Here is a 14,287-nt window from a genome sequence, read left to right as displayed (position 1 = left end):
CCCTCCGCAGTATTTTCTTTTGCCTTCCATTTTTAATAAGATGTAATCTTTAAATGGTATAAGTAAAAACAAATTTACTAAATAAATACCTATATTAGTTATTTTATCTTAATATCTTAAACTATACTTAAATATTTGTTTTGCATAATTACTAATTTAAATACGTTTTTATTATAAATATTAATGACATTAAAGATAAAAAAGAGGCCTGGTGCAATAGGCATTAAAGAATTGTATTAAATTTATAAATAAAATTTGGTATGCAATTCATTAATACTCTAAGATCAAATACAAATTATAGACATTTATGTTTATAAAAATATTTTTAATACTTTCTTTTTTTTATTACTTTTATATACTTAAAAACATTCAAATATTTAATTATTTATTACTTACCTAAAACACTGTAAATAAAACTACAGTAATCACGACGATGCCGTTAACTTATGTATGGTGGACTGGTGGAGTCACAAACAATTAAACAAAGTTCACATTTTTAATTATTCGTCAAAACAATTAAATTAATATTAATTATTAATAATAATAATAATATACTATACAGTAAAAAAGCTGTAAAATTCTGTTGGATCAAAAATAATTAAGAAATAACAGCTATATCTAAAGTTTGATAACAATAGGAATTTCTATTTATGTCTCAATTCGACACGACGCATCACGACGTTGAAAATTATGTTCAACTTCGAAAAACCCATAATCCATTTAATAATATGGTTTCGAAGAAACATCGATGATGACGATAACGCAATGTGTCGTCATGTACCCATTTGTTCAACGTACCTAATGGCTAATTTGATACATTATTTTTATATTTCATTTCTGTAGCTATTTTTATTCAACTGAGATAGAGAAATATCTGAACTACAAACTAGGTACCTCAATAAATAAGTATAAATCTCTTATTTTCATCAAGTAACCAAATATAGTTTATTATGTTGAATTGTCATTAAAATATTCCCAAGACTTTCAACCCCCCCCCCTGATCGCCGGCCCCATTTTAAAAATGTAAAATGTAACCTAAACATAGGATTCGGCGGCACTGATCACAGAACAATATAAAATACTACCATTGATTATAAATACTAGTATTTATAATCAATGATACTACATACGATCTTAGATTACATTATATATATGTTACGGGTAAAGTACAAAATACGGTTAGTGTACATATTACCCGGGTAATGTGAACACTACCTATACCTATCGGATAAAGTAAAAATACTAATTATAAAACGTTTATTTCATACATTACTCGGGTATTTTACACATTATCTACGACTGAGTGGTTAAAGTATTTTGATAAAATGTATGAAGGTTTTTGGACCTTACCCGTAACATAATAGTTATGATTTTAAGTAAAATCAAATAAATACAACTTATGGTTAGGTTAATATGTATATTGTTAAAATAATAATCTTTAAACAACTGCGCATATACAATATAGGAACTGTTATTATAACATTTTTATTTTGTATCAGCTGCTTAATATATATTGTATTAAATGATAATTATAAAATTGTTTTAAATTGTATTTCTATTATTATAATGTATTGTTATGTTTAAATTTATTTTTTGGTATTTATGTATTATATTTATATATTTATATTTATATTATATAATATTGTTAAATTATGATTATATTGTACATTAAGATAATGTGTGAAATATTATTTTATTATAATATAATAAATTGATTTCTAAATAAGAAAAAATAACTGCTTTAAATTGTTATTATTTTACTTGTAAATTAATTTAGATATTTCATTTTTTTTTTTTGAACAAATTCAAAGATTTATATAATCTTCTTCTTATATTATAAAACGCGTGAGGCTTCGCCCGATTCCCGCCTGCAGCTCTTGCTGCACTGACCGTAGTTGCGTTCGCTGAAAAAAGAAAGCGCTTCGGTCGCCGCGGCCTACCGTTATCGCGCCCGGCCGGTTATCAACCCGACGTTGGACAACTATACGTTTATTACTATTATTTTTATTAATATTATTATTATTATATATATGTATATAAGTGACTTTTCACTTTTCAGCATTTCCCGTATTCGCGTAGTATACGTTATTATTATTATACGTACCAAAATTCTGTCGTGTGCGGTTGGGTGTAAGACAAAAGTCGTTTAAATCGTTTAATACATAATATAAATATAATACGCATAAAAGGGATATCGATTACAAATATATTCAAAAGAAAATTAACAAGAATTTCTGTGCGTATAATGAAATACGAATTAAACGAGTAAAAAGACGTACAACGCGAAGTCGGTGACGGTTCGAAAACGGTTTAAGAGGACGAGTCACCCAAAGCGAAACGTTTACAACGTCTAAGAGAATGCGCTGTTAGGTGTTTTCGCGATCCGCAAGCACGCGACGTTAAGCCACGCCCACTATTCGCAATCGGCGGCCGGTCGACGGCTGCTCATTCGGGAGCGTCGCTTATTATTATATGAACGTTCTTCTGAATACGTATATGTCGCGCTGTACTGTTTTCTTGATAACCACGCGCCGCGTACCCACCTTCTAACTTTTAAATTAAGTTACTGCTAGCATTTGAGCGTTTGTATATACACTAAAATATAGATCGTAAAAACTGTAATACAATATAGCTTGATTCGTATTTATACATTTATTACTTCTAATTCAAATAAAATAAGATACCTATTTATTCTATATTAAAATAAAATAAAATAATAATAATCAATATAGTAAATAAAAATAACACAATTTAATTAATATTAAATTTTCGTGTTTCGTCTTTCACGTTAATCTGTTATTTTTTAATATATCCTATTGATTATACACATTGTAGTAAATTTACTTATGGTGGACAAATATAAAAAACAAATGTAAATAATAATAATTTCTAAAAAAAACATATATTGTTTGTGTGGATGTATTATTTCTCCATTTAAAATAAATACACCTAAAAATATAATTTGTTATATATATATACAGACAGTCGTGTTGATAGTAGCGTATTTCTAATGTAGGTACTATAGTCCATTCAAAATAAGAAACGTAGACGGCGGCCGACTACTGCGCATGGGCGTGGCCTCACTATGCATATCGAGCTTTGACACCGTCGCCAGCGAGAGCTTCGCCTCATTCTATTGTTGACCAGTGACGCGAACAAATAACTTAAAATGCATTGTTTCCTATTTTGTCGCGGGACCGGCACGGCGCTGCGTTGCACGTTGGGCCGTATTTACCATACGTCAGCTTAGCATACAACATTTTTTTATTATTATAAAACCATTTTTTTTAAACTAAATTTTTTTTCGAGTTATTACCAAGTATATTACGTAAAAACGTAAAATATAAAAACAAATTTAAACATTATAATTATTTATTGCAGTACATAAAAAGGTTAAACAGAAATTAAAAAAAAGTCAGTAATGAAAAAAAATATAAAAAAAATAAATTAGTCATAATCAGAATCAGTGTCTCCCGTTATTGTTATTTGGTCAATCATTTCGTCCATGATATCGTCGACTTTCCATATTTTCTCTTCTTCTTCGATGACATGTTTGATAAAATTTTGCCAATTTTCTGATGTCACCCTTTCAATTAACGTATGAAGAAGTTGGCGAACGTCGTCGGTCTTAAACGTCGTGTTTTCGCGTTTCGCGTAACCTTTTACCATAGCCCATGCCAATTCAATTGGATTAAATTCACAATGATAGGGTGGTAATCGGAGTACGGTGTGTCCTGCGTCTTCTGCAATTTTATCGATTACATAGGATTTATTACGTGGTATTTCGCGTACTTTGGCCATCAGTTCATGCTTCAAAAATGGTCTGTCAAGAATAACACCTTTTGATTGAAGCCACTCCGATAATTGGGCTTTATTCCAACGTGTACTAGGATATTTTTCCAATTTGACGGAATGGTATGGTGCGTTGTCCATAACAATAATGGCATTAGGCTCAAGTCGAGGTAGAATAGCCTCAAACCATTCCTTGAAATTATCACCATTCATTTAATCATGATAATCGGCGCTATTTTTTTTGATTCAGAGCATAATAAACCACCTGGAAAAAAAACCTTTGTCCGAACCAATATGGAGTATTATGAGCCGCTTGCCCTTGCCAGTTGAGTTGGTCGACCCGGTCGTTAGTCCTTTGTTGAACGCGTCGTATTTGGAAAGAACAGTATTGTCCTTCCACACGCAGTCCACACAATCTCCTGCATTCAACCACGTCTCGTCCAAATAATAAATTTGTCGACCTTCCTGACGATACTTACGTATATCGTACAAATAATTGCGGCGCCAAACAATCAAATCTTCCCTCTCCGTTAGTACACTGCACCTTTTTTCTTTTTTCGAACACGAAATCCAATTTTTTGATGGTGCTGTACAAAGTAGTACGTTTGAAATTAGGAAGCGATGGATCTTCGTTCACTGCAAATAATATTTTGTCGATTGTAGGTAGTTCACGACGCAACCAAAATGAATGAACTTTTTGCCGTAATCTATTGCGATCCAAATCATCAATGTTGTCGAAGAGAGACGCCTTAATACGCTTTTTGTTGGGAGATGTAACCGTATTAGTACGTCTGTATTCAGCGATAGTTTTACTAATTGTCTCACGTCCTAATCCCAAGGCCTCTGACAAATTAGTAACAATATCTTCGTACTTGATGCCCGATGATTTCATCAAAATATCTTTGTATTAGAGATGTGTCGTTCGCGAACGAACGGATCAAATTGAACGGGTCAAACTTGTGAACGAAACAATCCGGATCGTGAAATAATAAAAAGTCGTTCATCCGTTCATTCGTTCAATTTCGTTCTCGTTCGGATTGCACTGCTACCAACTCAAAATTCTTAATAATGAGTGATCCGAACTCATTAGGTAATCGGTAATCACATTTCACTCTATGATATTTTCAAACCGCGATTTAGTTTATCTATAGCCTTGTCCGTGATCACAAAAACAATAATGATAATGATTGATTGATTATATATCGAATATTAAATAATACAAGCTTCATATCTATGACCAGCTAATGAGGATTTTTGATAAAACATTTTACATATTATTATTTATTTACCTAATACCTTTGGTGAATCTCAATTTTCTATCTTTGTTGTTGTATTTATGTCTATGACCATGACACAATATGTAGTACACACGCAGTACACACAAACTTTAATAAACGATAATCAGTTAATCAAACATTAACATTATCTAATATCCTTTTAGGTACCTACCTCGGGATTTACCATTACTTTATAAGTACCTAGATATTATTAGTGATTCGTGATACTTGTCCTATTAGCCTTTAAAAGCGTTGTAATAACACAGAATACATTAAAATATTAAAGCTATTCTGTGGTAATAAGTAATAAAATACAATTTATTGAAATTTGAAGCTGGATGTGACAACTAACAGGTAAGTTATAATTTATTAAATATACATCGCGCCTTAAGCATTGATATTATAATAAATAATTTTTAAAATTCATATAGGTAATATAAATTATTTTTGTACTGTATAACATGATTGATATAGTAATAGGTATAATATAATAATTTTAATTTGATTTATTTATCTAAAAATTAAAATACCTCATGGTAAAAATAAACAGTTAAATATTTATTTTGCTTAAGTACATACTTACTTTTCAAATTACCTGATTGACGTTTAATTTGTGGTCATTTTACATTTTAACATTTCCTTATATTTAATAAACAAATTATAATATTATGTGTAATAATAATAATAATAATATGTTATATGTTGAAAATTACATATTATGGTTTAAAAACAAAATCTTCGATATTTTTTTTGATTCAAGCCTATTTCTACGGTCTGTAATTACCTGTCCTGCCTTTGAAAATAACCTTTCACATGGAACGGATGTGGCTATGATACAAAGACGAGTTTTAACTATTTCATAGAGTCGTGGGTAAACTTTTTGTCGCTCTGACCACCAGAGTAGTGGATTTTCATGTCTACTGATAATTTGTTCATTCAAATATTTGTCTAGCTCAATAATTCCTGCTGCTGTAGAATTATTTCCACCGATAGCATTAACCACAGACTTGTCAAAATCTCCCCAGATGGCCGAGTTGGAATACTGAGGTGTTGAAGAAGATGACTGTTGAGGTAAATCTAACTGCTCTGTTCTTATGCTGCTTTGTAATTTATTACGAAGTTGGGATATAGTCCTATTATATTTGTCCTCATTAATAAATCCATGTTTTTTGAATCTAGGATCCAGAACTGAAGCTTGAGCATTAAGTAAATTGTCTTCAATTCTGTCAAACCTAATCATCATCTTTTCTTTTAAAGTATTGGCCATATTCAGCACTTCTCTGGGTAAATTTGTGTCATTTATAAATGTCTGTGTAACTTTAAACATAGCTCTTACCATAATTATTTTTTTTGATATTGAAATATTTTTTTCTGCACTTATTTCAACAGTGGCATCATAAAAAATTTTCAACAACTCTTTTGATTTATCTACAACTTGCCATTCATTTGGAGTAATGGAGTTGTTTAAAATGGCTAATGTTGCAATTATTGGCTCCTTTATTCTCAATATTCTATCGAACATATCAAAAGTTGAGTTCCACCGTGTTGGGCAATCTTGTTTCAACTTTAAAATTGGATTTCCGGTTTGTTTTTGATATTCCTGCAATTTAGCTAATGCATGAGAACTTCTTTTAAAGTAAGATACAATGTCTTTAATTTTTGTTACAACAGGCTCAATTTTACCCAATCCACAATGAACAATCAAATTGATATCATGCGCAAAACATGACAACCGTCTCCAATTGCATTTTTCAATTGCACTTTTAATATTTGCAGCATTGTCTGATACTACAACAGTTATACGCTGACTCAATCCCCACTCATCTACGGTATTTTTCAAAAACAAAGCTAAATTATCAGCTGTATGACTATCTTCAAAACTAGTACATGCTAACAAAACTGAAGATAATTCAGTGACATTATCTGGATCTATGAAATGAGCAGTTACTGCCAAAAAATTTTCATTATTCCTTGATGTCCATCCATCAGTTGGAAGACATACTGCAGATACATTTTTTAATTTATCTTTTACTCTTTGGACAACCATCTCATACATTTGGGGCAATAAACTATTAGAAACTGTTTTTCTTGAAGGAATTATGTAATTAGGGGACAGCATATAAGCATATTCAATAATTTTCTGAACTCTTTATCTTCGACTATGCTAAAGGGGTGATACTCTTTTACTATCATTTTTATTAATTGATGGTCAATTGATACAGATTTACACAATGGCAGAGGTCGATGAATGAAATTTGCTATAGATGATTGATAACTATTTTTGTTTTGAATTATTGAAGACGAAAATGTTGTAGAAGAATGAACTATTGCAGATGTAGATTGAGAAGCGGATGTCGATGGTTGTGGATTGTCAAGGTACTCAGAGTTTGATTCCTCTGCTACCTAAAAACAACCAACAATAATTTTTATATCTATATTTTATTTTATTAGTTTTATAATTTTTTTGTTTGTGAATTTTTATTAAGAAATATAATATTTAGGCGTGACAAGCTTGAATGTTACGTTATTATTTATTATTATTTATTTATATTATAATTTATACCACAATTTTTAAAATGTTAAGTTTATTTTATAAATAATTAAATGTTATACATTACTTAACACATTTACAGAATGACAAAATTAAAATATTGTTAATACCTATGCAGTGAATATTATTTTTTATACTCTTAAAATTCATTTTTAGTGTTATTAAATTATAAAATGTGTACCTGTGGTGTTGATCTTTGCAGTGGAACTATGACATGCTTTGTCTTTATGTGCCTTAAAAGATTGCCTGTTGATCCCCCAGAAAAACTTTTTTTTTCATTACAATAGTTGCATTTTGCCATATTCCCATTTGTAAGTGTGAAATGATTCCACACATTGCTACGTTTTTTGTACAATTGATTTGTTGATGAAGCCATGTTTATTCTAATTGTATAATTATTGTAATAAATATATTTTCTAATAATTTTTAAAAGATGGTATTTATATAATTTAAAGTGATTTAAGACTTACCTGTTTATTAATTATCATAAACCAATTATTAAGATAATTAATTTTAAAAGAATTGTAGAATAGCAATTTTTTTAAATGATAACTAATAATTTAATAATTTAAAACACTGAAATAAAATAAGATCACCAATCAATAAAAACAGAATACAATTCAATTTTTATGAAAAAATCTTAACATGTGAATTCAGCCAATATTGATTTGTTAATGAGACAAAAAATAAATCATATTGCATAATACATTTTTGTATTAAGTTGTAACATGCTGAAGCAAGTTTGGTTTTTGTTTTTGCAGATTTATGTTATGAAAGGATTTAATATACACTAAATACTGAATGTTAAATTACAGTATTATTGTTTTAATTCAAATAAAGTATATTTAATTTGATCTATGTCAATCTTAGTATTTTAAATATTTAGTTGGTAAACTCAGCATCATTTCAATATACCAACATCCAAGTTCTTACATTATACCATTGTTTGTAAATATTAAAAGTCAATTGTATTTATAATCAATGATTATAGTAATTTAACACTTATTTTACCTTTTTTGAATTTAAATAATAACTTTAATTCAACGTATTACAACAATAATTGGAGTTGACTATATATATATATATATTCCATTTTTGATGGATTACTTATTTTAAATTTTTTTTACTGAGTACCTATATTTAATTTTTATGCAGACATACTTAAATTAATATTCAAGTATGGATTTGTATATTATTTACTTATATGAATATGAGTGTACTACAGTACTTATTTTCCGGGTAACACAACAATATAAAAATAATTATAGATTTATTGTTATAACTTTTTACAAAGTTCTTTATTCATCTAAACAATGTAATCCCACAAAAAAAACAATACCAGAAAGCATAAATTTATTATTTAATAAAAAGACTTCTAGTGAGCAGAAAGCATTTAAACCTCTTTATTCTCATAACTAGATAATATTCAATTAATTCAATAACCATTTCAAAATTTGATTATGAATTATGACTATTATCACGAAACATTTTAAATCAATAAAATATTCCAAATCGTTCAAGTTTACTAAATAAACGCGATAGTACCTATGATATTATGACTGATCACTGATATGACTAGATCTTTATTTTACACAATAGTCGTTATGTTTATAATACGTTCATCATTCAATGAACGAGAATCGTATGATAAGATTGGATCTTTGTCTAATGTAATAGTGGTTATGTTTATAATACGTTCGTCGTTCAACGAACGAAATGAACGAAATGAACGAATCATATGAACGGGTCTTTTCAATGACCCGATCCAAACGAACCGAATCGTTCAATTGACCCGTATTGCCCATCTTTACTGAGTCAAGCACCGTAGGCCATAATCAGTCCTTTGGGTCCTCAGGAGGTGGAAATGGGTCAAGATTACCGCCCATTCCGCTTCCTGAATTTAAGGGTAATATCGATAATTGGGAGTCATTGAGACCGAATTCCATAACGAACGTACGTCGACAACGGTCGTATGTCAGCGGCCGTCGTCGGTAAAATAGACGCACAGTGGGAGAAACATCTGTCCGCCGCCGTCTACGTTTCTTATTTTGAACGAACTATATAATAGTACTACTATTGTAATACAATATGCGTTATACGTGGAGCATTCGTTCAGTTCACTATATAGGAATATATTATTATATTAATGCAATGTATTTATTATTACCCTAATAACAATTTATAATTAATTAATTTAAACACTACCAAATTTATTAATAAAAATTAAAAAGACATTGGTATTATAAAATTAAAATAATTTTGATATAGTTATTAATTTATTATTATGTATGACGTTGATTAATATTTTTAACATTATACAATTTTTTTTTGTGGTTCTAAAATGAAATCTGGTTCAATTATATCACTTTTTGAAATTCTTTTTCCATATTGTGGATCTATGATTTCTGGCAAAATACATTCACAGTAAAATCTATAGTATAAAATTTAATAATTTTTTATAAAGAATGAATTAATGTTAATTAAACATATAAATTATAAATTATTATTTAAGTAATTTATGTGTAATAATATCTTTACTTTTTAAATTTATGTTCCATATTTTCGTGCCAAAAGTTAGAATCATATTCTATTTTCTCAATATGAATCCATTGTTTTGTAAATATTAAAAAATAACAATACTGTTTTTTTGTTACATATAACTGGCCGATAATTTGATAAAAATAATTGTGCTCTTTTTTAACAATATTTGCCCATTTTCATCTTGAGTCAAATAAGTTATCTATAAAAGAATGTACTAGTTAGTAAATACATAATTTATTATATCAGTTAGCAGTTACTTATAGATATTATAATAAATATAAAATAAAATAGATACTCACCTTTCCAGTGTGAATGGCCTCTTGTATACTGGCACTATCTTTAGCAGAATAAGATGATTTAATTTCTAAAATTGTGCTATCATCTATAATTCCATCTGAAATAAATTACATTTTTAAAATTAAATTAAATTTATCTACCTGGCGATGCTCCTAGATATGGTAATATATTGTCTATAAACAAGCCGCAATGGTTTACTTTTAAATTTGTCACTTCTTCAAATTTTTCAATAGCCAACTTTTCCCATATCTACATTGTACTGGCTCTTTACTATTAAAAGTAGATGAATTATACAGTAATTCATAAACGATGTTTCGACATGATGTTGTAGGTCTCATTTTAATAATTTTTCCAAAATTAGATGCTGTTTGTCGATTTCGCCTTTCAGAATACCATTTTTGACTACAACTTTGGTCTCGTGTCTCTAGCTCTAATATTTCTCCTTCTTTTTGTGTCAAAGTTAAATTTTAAATAAATTGTTGTTTTTTTTTTATCATGAGCTCAGTGGTCATCCTTTCTTCTGGTGCTAAGGGTTCTGCAAGACCATAAAATTCATCGGGACCGGTACATTTTGTTTTTTTTGCACACCGCGTTAGAAATTTAAGTCTTCTTTTAACACAGTATAAATTTTTTTTTATTTTTCATAGCTAGAAATTTTTTTCCTACCACGCCTATTCAAAATATAATGTATTAACGAAAAACACGCATGACTATTTCATATTTGTTTTATTAATTTGACATTTGTTAAAAATACAAAACAATTTTAATTCATTACCTAGACTTTTTTTCATAATATTTTTGTGAATCGCTTTTAAAAAATAACCTCCAGAGTTAAATGAAATAATTGCCGCTCTTATTCTCGTATTGTACGACTGTTTTAATGAAAAATGTATTCTTTTTCCGCCAATATATTTATTTACTACACTATTAAACTGCTCGCACACATTGTTGGTGACATCAAGAATAAGACTGCTTGCATAGTCTACAACTCGTTTTATTATATTTGAAATTTCATTCATTAGACCACACTTTTCTGCTTCGGGAATATGATTTTCTTCTTTATTATTTTTTTTACAAAAATAAGATGCACGTTTTTCATGCTGTCCCAAAATGTGGTAAGGACTGTTCAGTATGTCTTCTTTAAGTTCTTTTTTTTATTAAAGTAAAAAAATTGTTAATTTATATTGTAAAATACATTATAAAAAAAAGTGATACCTATACCTTTTATTTTTTGCGATTCTGTTTCTAATAACTCTTTACGATATTTTATTGCCATCATCCTAATTGCCATACTAAATTTAGTTATGTTTGAACTTATGCTGTATGGAATACTTAGAAAATATTTTAAGAGACTGTGCTATAATGTATTTATTAAAGTCATATAGATCGGGTATGCACACTAATATTTAATTACAACCTGATGTAATAAATGTATTGTGGATTATTTCACTTATAATAACTCATAATACTCACATTGTCCGCGATCCGACGCAGTCAGATTGCCTACCTGAGGGGTTTGGTAACACTTAAAGTATAGCTAGACACTTAGTTACCATTTTTCGTACTTATTTATTTTTTATACATTCAAAAAAGAACCGGGCAAGCCTCGAGACAAACTATATATAATGTGATAGATTTCTAGACACCCGATTGGTAACACTTAAAGTATATTCAATTTTTAGCAAATAAAAAATTCAGATTTCATAATTTGCGCCCACATAGTCTGCAATTAGACGCAGTCGGATCGCCTACCTAAGCGATTTAGTTGTGTATAAATCGATTTTCCCAAAAGATAGGACGTTATAACACTTCGTTTGACTCAAACTTTTCCACCTACTCTACGACATCAGACTTTCGTCGTCAAGAGGTATAACAATCCGCGTTGTTTTTTTAATGTATAAAAAATAAATAAGTACGAAAAATGGTAATAGAGTGTCTAGCTATCAGTCCTCATGCGATGCAAATCGATCCCTGTGCTGGGCAATCCGCCTACGCGGATTGTTATACCTCCTGACGTCGAAAGTCTGATGTCGTATAGTAGGGGAAAAAGTTTAAGTCGAACGAAGTGTTATAACGTCCTATTTATTGCGTATCCCGATTATATATACCCGATCTATATAACTTTAATAAATACATTATAGCACAGTCTCTTAAAATATTTTCTAAGTATTCCATAAATACACATAATGTGTTTCATCAGGTAGGTACCAATCTTTTTTAAAATACAATAAATATTATATAATATATACTATATAGAAATATAATTAAATTTTTTAAAAAATAAATAATATAATATAACATACTCAGTGGTAGTCAATAAGTACTATTACAAAAAATATAATAACAAAGATGATACCAAAACATATATATTTAACACTTGCAATATTCAAAAAAAAAAATTAGTACATAAATATTGAAATACTGATTTTTATTAGTCGAGTAATAGAAAAAATATACCAACGTGGCCAGCAAAATCATATAAAATAAAATGCAAAAAGTGATTCGCAGTGTTAATCAAAGCGCCGCCGGGAATGTCGCCGGAGCGGGATTCGATCTTGTTACACCAGCCTAATCCTATCCTATCCTAACGCCTAATCCTATCGACTATAATTCGAGTTGAACATCGACGTCAAATCTCGAGCACTTGAGCCGTTTCCGAACCGTCACTGACTTCGCGTTGTACGTCGTTTTACTCGTTTAATTCGTATTTCATTACACGCACAGACATTACGTTAGCCAAACGCGCGTTTACAATTACTATTAATAGCTGTTAAGGTGCGTTTACATTGGAGCCCGAACGCGAACGAATGCTAGCAAACGAATACGAACGTATATTTGCTAGATATTCGGCCACGACCGTTTACATTGTTCGCTCGTTCGCGTTCGCTAGTCTTCGCTCTCACAAAAATATTCGTTCCTAAATACCAAAAAAATTATACATTCAGTATCGACCAAGCTGCTGTGAAGTGTTGAGTAAGGACTGTTAAAAATTTGAATTTTTTAAAAAATTTTAGTAAAAGATTTTTAGCCTCAATATATTTGTGTTCAATTTAAATATTTGAACTTTTATAATTAAAATGTCATCAAGTGATGAAAATGATTTATTATTAGCTGCTGCAAGTTTTGTGCTCATGAAAGCATTGATAAAAAAAAAATCGAAGACAAGAAGAAAACGTCGCTGGTGGATGACATCGTTGTATAGTAATAGAGAATTATATAGTGGAATGTTACTAAGCGATTTACAAAAAGATGGCGGTGATCATTTTAAAAATTGCTGTAGAATGTCATATGAAACATTTAACCAATTACTGACATTAGTTGAGCCTAAAATTCGAAAAGAAGATACACATTTTCGAAAAGCTATACCCTCTAATGAAAGACTCGCATTGACATTAAGGTATTTGGCGACAGGAGATTCATTTGCAAGTTTGTCATTGGTTTTTAAAATTTCAAAATCATCGATTTCACACATTATACCAGAGGTCTGTACGGCCATAATTGAAGTTCTACAAGACAACATACAGGTAATGTTTTAAAATATATTATAATTATAAAATAAAAAATAAATATATGCTTACATACTTACATTGTAATAAACTTATAAGTATAATGTATAAACCATAGAACAGTATTATTAAAAATTAAAAAATCAAAATTAAAATATCTTTTTTCAAATAACAATATATCCTTTCTAATAATATAACATTGTAATAAACATAAATATAAGCCATATAACAATATTATTAAAAATTAAAAATCAAAATTAAAATATCTTTTTTCAAATAACAATATATAATAATATAACAGTGTAATAAACTCATTATAGGTA

General features: G+C 29.2%; 2 protein-coding genes and 1 pseudogene across 2 annotated transcripts; all 3 read right to left on the bottom strand.

Moving 5' to 3' along the window:
* Positions 1–3,447: 3,447 nt before the first annotated feature.
* On the bottom strand, positions 3,448–4,005 carry LOC132926070 (uncharacterized). Its single transcript, XM_060990415.1, has one exon. The coding sequence runs from the start codon at positions 4,003–4,005 to the stop codon at positions 3,448–3,450; it is 558 nt and encodes a 185-aa protein (XP_060846398.1).
* Positions 4,006–4,038: 33 nt separating this feature from the next.
* Positions 4,039–7,996, bottom strand: LOC132926069 (zinc finger BED domain-containing protein 4-like). Its single transcript, XM_060990414.1, has 5 exons — positions 7,802–7,996; positions 7,249–7,472; positions 5,854–7,156; positions 4,337–4,663; positions 4,039–4,257 (listed from the first exon to the last, which is right to left on the bottom strand). Exons 1-5 carry the CDS (start codon positions 7,994–7,996, stop codon positions 4,039–4,041), a joined length of 2,268 nt encoding a protein of 755 aa, XP_060846397.1.
* Positions 7,997–9,933: 1,937 nt separating this feature from the next.
* Positions 9,934–11,749, bottom strand: LOC132926068 (uncharacterized; annotated as a pseudogene).
* Between the last annotated feature and the right edge of the window lie 2,538 nt (positions 11,750–14,287).

The sequence above is a fragment of the Rhopalosiphum padi genome, chromosome 3 (assembly GCF_020882245.1).
Source record: "Rhopalosiphum padi isolate XX-2018 chromosome 3, ASM2088224v1, whole genome shotgun sequence".
In the NCBI taxonomy this organism is placed as follows: Eukaryota; Metazoa; Arthropoda; class Insecta; order Hemiptera; family Aphididae; genus Rhopalosiphum; species Rhopalosiphum padi.
The sequence above is the reverse complement of the archived record's forward strand: the minus strand, read 5'-3'. Positions and strand labels throughout refer to the sequence as shown.

Excerpts from the sequence above, each read along its gene's own strand:
- LOC132926069 (XM_060990414.1), bottom strand. The coding sequence starts at position 7,996 with ATGGCTTCATCAACAAATCAATTGTACAAAAAACGTAGCAATGTGTGG. Across the intron at positions 7,473-7,801 it reads TGCAAAGATCAACACCACAG|GTAGCAGAGGAATCAAACTC; the intron begins GTACACATTTTA and ends GGTTGTTTTTAG. Across the intron at positions 4,258-4,336 it reads TGTTCGAAAAAAGAAAAAAG|GAAGGTCGACAAATTTATTA; the intron begins GTGCAGTGTACT and ends AAGTATCGTCAG.
- LOC132926070 (XM_060990415.1), bottom strand. The coding sequence starts at position 4,005 with ATGAATGGTGATAATTTCAAGGAATGGTTTGAGGCTATTCTACCTCGA.